Source organism: Lolium perenne, chromosome 4 (assembly GCF_019359855.2).
Source record: "Lolium perenne isolate Kyuss_39 chromosome 4, Kyuss_2.0, whole genome shotgun sequence".
In the NCBI taxonomy this organism is placed as follows: domain Eukaryota; kingdom Viridiplantae; phylum Streptophyta; class Magnoliopsida; order Poales; family Poaceae; genus Lolium; species Lolium perenne.
The window spans coordinates 351,722,146-351,729,701 of NC_067247.2; the positions used below are offsets into that span (position 1 = coordinate 351,722,146).

At 41.5% G+C, this 7,556-nt stretch overlaps 1 protein-coding gene across 5 annotated transcripts; it reads right to left on the reverse strand.

Annotated features, from left to right (window-relative positions):
• Window positions 1-377: 377 nt before the first annotated feature.
• LOC127301380 (polyadenylate-binding protein-interacting protein 7) lies at window positions 378-7,190 on the reverse strand. Of its 5 annotated transcripts, none has more exons than XM_051331612.2 (8): window positions 7,086-7,190; window positions 6,885-7,016; window positions 5,162-5,865; window positions 5,006-5,085; window positions 2,860-3,253; window positions 2,699-2,766; window positions 1,937-2,058; window positions 378-901 (listed from the first exon to the last, which is right to left on the reverse strand). In XM_051331612.2, exons 3-8 carry the CDS (start codon window positions 5,748-5,750, stop codon window positions 625-627), a joined length of 1,530 nt encoding a protein of 509 aa, XP_051187572.1. In that variant the 5' UTR covers window positions 5,751-5,865; window positions 6,885-7,016; window positions 7,086-7,190; the 3' UTR covers window positions 378-624. The 5 variants fall into 5 exon arrangements, with proteins under 5 accessions (XP_051187572.1, XP_051187569.1, XP_051187571.1 ...); XM_051331609.2 differs by having other exon boundaries at window positions 1,937-2,061; XM_051331611.2 differs by having other exon boundaries at window positions 2,860-3,256.
• Between the last annotated feature and the right edge of the window lie 366 nt (window positions 7,191-7,556).

Below are 7,556 nucleotides of genomic sequence, written 5' to 3' on the forward strand. Positions count from 1 at the left end.
GCCGAAGAAATCTTCAATCGCCTCTCCAGCGAAATCCCCACGAGATGGGCCAAACCGTAGATCGACAGGCCCTTGCTGAATCAATCCATCGAAGGAGGAGGCCGGGATGAGTTTCGCGTCTGATGTAACCGAACAAGAGGTTATGGGTAGGCCGGGAATGAATATGGCCCAGACCAAGCCACGTGGAACAGGGTTAAGTCGTATTCCCGGCCAGGCTGTGGCTAACTGAACGAGGCCCAAAGCAGAACCGGAGAACGACGTCAGGGAATTGACCTTCTTCGGTCCGGAAAATTTGTGGGCAGCTACACAAAAACCCTGCAGGTCGTCAGCTGGTCATAAGTCATAACGCAGACACATAGTTCAACACCGCCATAGAATGAGATGCAACACTTCCACAATCAATGTGAAAGAACATATCACCTAATTCCGCAAATTTTACAACATATTTGCTGACAAAAAACTTGATATACCGACATTACAACCAACTATTGTTGCTGTATCATTTTCTATTCTGCTACTCATCTCTGCCATATACAGAAGTACAGGTCATTTTTTTGTCTTTTCTTTCTTTCATCAGATCGTGTCCAACAAACATCTAGAGCCTGCCGACATCTTGCTAGTACTTCACTGCAGCAGGACGCGGAAGATGCCTGGTTGCGCCTGCGTGTACTGAAGGCCGTGCTCCATCAGGTACTGCTCCACAGCAGCGGTCATCCTTGCAGGGGTCCGGGCGCTTGCAATTATGATGGCTTGGAGTCTGCGGCCGGTGGAGCGAGCAATCTTCCTCCGGTTGTTGAGTTCATAGTTCAGGACTTGCATCGCCTCGCTTGCATGAAGACCACAAAGGTCGATGGGGGGATTCTGCTCCTGGATGAGACCTTGCAACTCTGGCATTTGGAATCTGGTGAAAGCAGGCAAATGCATTAGTTTTTGTGTACAATTCTTTTAGCATTCTTGAACAGATAGATCATGCTGTGAGGATTATGGCACAACAGAGCATCAGGGTTTATCCATTTGTGGGGTACTGAACTACCAGATACATGGGCAGCGATTGGTCCTGATTTATTAAGTAACAGTATGAAGCTACAGCGCTACCTCAAAAGGAGGTACATAGTAATACTCCTTAATGGGGTAAAGGTACACAATCTATCTGGCCACTAACTGTTGAATTTCAAGATCTTAAACACCAATGCGAACTATCTGTACAGGTTGAATTATAGTATTTCCCTATAATGAACATACTATGTTGACGGTATCTGAGCACAGTTCTTATCTCAAATAAGTTTTATAAATAAAAAAATACATGCAAATAGATCATGGTTTAAGAATATAATCTTCTAATGTTAAATATATTGAGATGCAAGCTTTTGCGTTCTCTCGAAATAGAGTTCTAGTGTAATCTTGGATAAAAAGCCCAGCCACTGCATGCTCACCAAGAAAGCCTGGTGTGGCATTTGAAGTTTGAATTGTGCAAAACTACAAACAGAACAGTTTGTATGTGTAGATATGTTCATTATACAACGATACTCACTCCATCCCCATTTATTTCGAAGTCTGAGTTTGACAAGCAAAATATACTACCTCTGTCCATACAAGAATGTCGCAAGTTTGTTTAAATTTAGACGTATCTAGACATTTTTTTAGTGTATAGATACATCCAAATTTAGATAAATATTCGACATCCTTTTATAGACGGAGGGAGTAGATCATATGTTACCAAATTTATAGCATTGAATTTGTATTCGAATAAAGTTTCTAATGGTTTAGTTTTTATAACACGTGACACATGTATTATTTGTCAAATTAGCGGTCAAAGTTAAAACACGAAAAACAAGGATGTCACATGCATAGGGACGGCGGGAGTAACATCATAAGAATATATATAACATGACGATCAATTAATAAGCGATAACATCATGGAGAAATTGGTGCTGACCTCTGCTGATATAAAGTTTCTCTAGCCTTCTCCTGATCTAATCTGCTTTGGATAGAGTATAGCTCCTTAATATTTAGTTCCTTTGCTAAAGGATTGCCACCAGTTAGAAAAGCTTGCCTATCCTGCTAAAATTTTCAGTGGATGGCAGCACTGTGAGCAAACATAACCAGGAGTCGAAAAAACAATACGCACAATTCAAACGGTATTTTCAGAGGCTACTAATGAGCTGGCGCATAAATGAACGCCAAAATCAGGGTATTTAAGATTCACGTACTGCCAGGAAACATAAAACAAAAGTTAATACTTACAGCGAATTGATCCATATAAAATATAACTAGTCTATAACTCAATGTAGCATGCTCGAGATCCCATTACAAAGAATTCTTGTATTGTCATATATCAAGTTACAACGTAATGTAATTTAGTGGGGAGTGATTTCATTCTACCAACCATGAGCAACTATAATTTCCACGTCTAGGTTTTTGCAACTGACACTAAATGCTAAGTGACAATCATCATCTTATGCTACAGTATAACAGAAGATGCTAGTAATGAAAAATTGTGACATAATTGAATTATGTGAATTATTTTAGTACTTCACAATGACTCTACTTTTACTAACTTAACATTACCATATATATTCTCTTTACAGATTAAAAAAAAGCTATGCTATTGAAAATAAAAAAGCATGCACCACAATTTTGGCTCAATTTCAATAATCTAGTGTCTCTATATCTTCTACCAAAAATGTAATATATCTACCTGTTCAAGAAGTGCATGTCTTAGACTTGCAAAATCATGAATGTCATCCTTTTCCGAAAACATGCTCGCTGTCATAAGAAGATTCAAACAATAAGGCAACTAGGCATGCAAGATACAACAGGTTCATGAAAAAAACATGTAGCATAATTCAACAACACTACCCGTAGCATCTGTTTCGAGCCAAGTTGGTCCTGTTTGAACTCCAGCAGCGTTTTGCAGTGTATTGTTTGAGACCATACCATGATTACCATTGTATGAGCCACCCAACATCTGAGAACCTCTGCTTGAACCAAGACCAAGAACAGGCAAATTAGTTGTCTTGTACCTCCCTCTTGGAGAATCTAGGGATAAACGTTCCCGGCCAGCTGAAGGTGAAACCATATCATCTGTGAATATAGCTGAATGAGATCTATATGTACTGTTTGGCGGCAGACCAAAGGCCTCTTTGTTATAGTTCACAAGACCATTTTGAGTATATGATACTGGTGATGGAGGACTTGAATGTCCAAATGACAGTGACCTGAGATTCTGATTGAGTCGTCCATCAACTTTATTCTGCTATGAAACAAATGATAGTATTAAAAAAAAGTCTTTAAAGCAGATCTCTATGCAGATGAATATTCCAGAGTGAATTAAAACATACTACTCCCTCCGATTCATATTAATTGACTTTAATATGGATGTATCTAGAACTAAAATGTGTCTAGATACATTCATATTAGAGTCAATTAATATAAACCGGAGGGAGTACCTCCGTTTCAAGGAATAAGGCGCACGCGTATTCCAAGAAAAACTTTGACCATAAAAATTGAGCAACAAAATCTTGATTATATTATATGTAATTAGTATCGTTGGATTCGTATTGAAAAGAAATTTTTAATGATACTAATTTCATACAAACAATGTTTATCTATTTGAAGTAATTCTTGGTCAAACAAAAAGCGTAAAACGAGGACGCCTTATTCCTTGAAACAGAGGTAGTATGAGTTTTGTTGACCGACGGACAGATTAGATAACTAATTTGGCATCAATATGGCTGTTAGGTCAGGAAGCATATATGTGAGCCAAGGTTTCATTATATTGTAGTGAATAAAATAGGAGATTTTTTTTCAGGAGATTAGCTTCATAATAATCAATGAAATTATGTTTGGTACATTCTAGGGTATAAAATAATTTGATTGATCTGAACTAATAGATCATGATGCCTACAACAGAGAATTAACACATTGATAATGAATATACGATATGATTTACAAGTCAGTTTCTATCATGTACTTGTTCCACAGATAATCAGCGTGATTTGTCATAATCACTATTAATAGAAGTTGTTCTAGTTTTCTGGGCTTCATAGAAAGTCCAATGAAAATGCAAGCAAGTGATATTAGAAGAATCACCAAAACATCCCTCACTGAGACTGATACTACCTCCATCCCAAGGCTTAAGGCCTATATTTATTTTAGAAAGTCAAACCATGTCGAGTTTGACCAAGTTTTTATCAACAATCATTAACATGCAAAATACAAAATCAATTTTATTAGATAGGTAATGAAATATATTTTCATATGGTATCTACAAAATATCATATTTATTAATAGATTCTTCTAAAAATTTGGTCAAACTTTACTTGGTTTGACTTTTCAAAAAAAAAAAGCCTTAAGCCTTGGGATGGAGGTAGTACATCAGTTGCACAGTAGCGTATCTAGCACTGATAATTACCTGTCTAACAACGTGCATATTTTTTACCAGTGGCATGTAGTCCTGTATACCAAGAGAAAGTGTCTAGCGGTTCCAAATTAGGGCAACATAAGGAATTTGCCAAGTTTATACTTAGGTTTCACATCACTACTCAAATGATTCATACAGTAGGTAGAGTCTCATATAATATACGGAGTACTCGTTTTAAGTACATAGTTCAGTAGAGATACCATGGCAGGCTAGTTTCTGTAGTAAGATGGTGCATAATTACTTGCCACAACTCGCCTCACATGAGTTAGGCATGCTTAACTTTCTTAGACCAGTGTTTGGTTCTTCGCCAAACCTGTGGCACAAAATTTGTTGCCAAACCTTGTCACACTTGTGGGTGCGACTGGGTCTGGCTAACAGATAACTATGACCCAATTTGTTGCTACTATATGAAAACACATTAGTTAGCCTTACAAATGTGAAAATAGGCACCTGGTTAGAGCCACAGCAAGTTCCTTTTTTTACTGATTCTTGTGAACCCAGGCACAGGGACAGTAGGAGCCTTGGGAAGATAGAAATTTAAAAAGAAGAGATGATTTGGATGATGGATTAATGAAGACAGACCTCCAGCTGAGTCATGATGTCCATAGTTGACCTAAAGCTACGTCGGTTTCTGTAATAAGCATCAGACTGCAGTGGGGGTCCTGAATTCCAAAGGGAAAGGTTAGCGTTTATAGAATCACCTTCCTTAAAGAAAATTACACTCATAAATAAATGTACCAATGCTCGAATCTCCATTGTAGTGACTAGCATCCCTTCTGTTTGCACCACCATATTGTCCACCATTTCTTACTGTCTTTACCCAGGGAGCAGCAGTTGGGCTCATAGTACTTGCAGTTGGACTCATAATAGTGCCTTGTGGCTGTTCCAGGCCAGGAAATTCAATCTTTGCTCGCACACCTAGTGCGTCCCTAACGAAAGGAGAAGCATGGTGCTGCATTCTCGGTGTGTGGTTTGGAGAAAATAATGAAGAAGCAAATCCATCATTCATTGACAAGCCCGTGAGTGAAAGACTGTCATGTCCAGGAGTCTCATCTTGTCCAAGAACGTTGAAATCAGGGGTAATATCATCTGGAAGCTGGTCTTGCCAGTACCGATGTGCTTCTTCATCAGGGTTACTTGGTACAGCGGACTCTGGTTTGTCTGCACTGGTATCCTTCGAGGACCCTGAGACAAGAATCTTGGTTGTGTCGGATCTGTTTGAAGCATCGCTCACAGATCTAAGGCATGAAGGAACAAACTCCACCGCATTAGGATTTAATGCAGTGGTCTTGTTTATCAAATTTAATTTCCTTTCTTCAATGGACATCTTGACAGTGAACAGATGCAGCTCTTCTCCAGAATTCAAAAATTGAGGCAAACGTACTGAACAACAAAGGGCAGCAACTTCTCCGGAGAGATTCTTCTAGTCCTACCAGATAGAACTGTTGAAGGTAGAGTAAGATATTAGACAATGCAAAATTAACAAAGACGCGAGCTGTTTACTGAGAAAGAAAGAAATGGCGTTAAGTAAGGTTTTTGAGTTGCTGATTAGTTGCTGTATAGCCGCCGACTAATCACCAAGTCGTTTTCTCAAAATCAGGGCGACTCGTGACTACCCAGCGACTATACAGCAACTTTCGTCAACTAATCACCGAGCAGGAGGGCTGGCAACTCAAAAACCTTGGCCTTAAGTACTACATTTATGAGGAACTCAAAACAAATCCAGCAAATGACAATGAAGAAACTGCAGGCAACAACTTCTGTGATTTTGGCTTACACAAAAAAAAAATGCATCGCGCATTTACACAACACAATAATTGTGGTTTCTCTGATTAGATATCTCAATTCCAGTTGTATTGATGTTGAAGATGGACTGGTATACTAGTAATGGTTGAGGATAAGAGGTTATGGACTTCCATGAAGAACAAACAGGCAGGTCGAAATCCGTAAACCGGTACTCATTAGAGCAACACAAATCCAATCCAATGGGATTCCCCTCCACCGTCGCATACAGTCAGAGGCATCTAGAACTAACAAAGCTAGAAAAGGCCCAAGGCTAGCAGTTAATTCAGTTCCATCCAGCGGCTCAGCCGATGAAGCTTGATGCGATGCGGGCACTTCCATGAGGAAATCGAAGCAAGCAAGCACTAGCACTAACAAGCAGTAAGCATCAGAGTGAATTAAACTCGGGACGCTTAATCCACCCACATGTGGAGACGGACCACGCACGCGCGCGCGCGCACCTACCGAATCCAATCCAATCATTATAATACTCAGCGAGATGAAACGAAGAAAAATTGCTGGAGATACCAGGCAGCGTCACTTGGAGTGACGAAATCGAGCTGAATTTTAGCAGCTGAGTCGAGCAGCCCCACAAAAACCCCCCAGGCGCGAGCGCGAATCGAGTCAATGCAACCGATGAGCACCCGGAAGGGATCTAGAAGCGTCGGGGAGAGCTCACCTGGCGGTAGATCGAGGAACTGGCTGCGCGCGCACGGACGAAGGCCCCAGCCGTACGTACGTATGAAGGCAGGCCCCCTTGTCTGACGAAGCTCCCTTCCGCCGCCGCCACCTAGAGGCAGTCCGCGCGCATCTGCAGCGGCTGGGAATCGGTGAAGGGGTCGACGAATCCGGAAGCTTCTGGAAGGATTGGAGATCTCACCTTCACCTTGCTGCTGCTGCAGCGCTCGCTTCCTCTCTCTTCTTCTCCGCAGTTTTTTTCCCCGTGATTTTCCTCACTCTTGTTGACTCGTCGTAGCCTTATATTATTCGTGGACGCGATAATATCCCACGGGCTGCTCCTGGCCGTCCGATCGGCGCGCATCCAGCCGTCCGTACCCAGACTCGAGCCGCGTCCGGATGACATGTGGGCCCGGTGAGGAATGGCGTCTACTGTGGCGTGTTTGTTTGTCCCGTGAGGCAAGATGTGGGCCCAGCTGTCGATTTGATCTGGTCCCGGGACCACATCCGGGGTTGGTAGCAGTTACTCCTCTGGCGCGTGGGACCGGGGTGGCATGGGGCCCGGTTGTCAGTGGTGATTAATGAGTGCGGCCTTTTTTTTCTGTTTGGAGTGGCGTCACGTCCCCTTGGAGGCGCGAGGGGCCGGATAGTTTACGCATACTTTTGTACTACG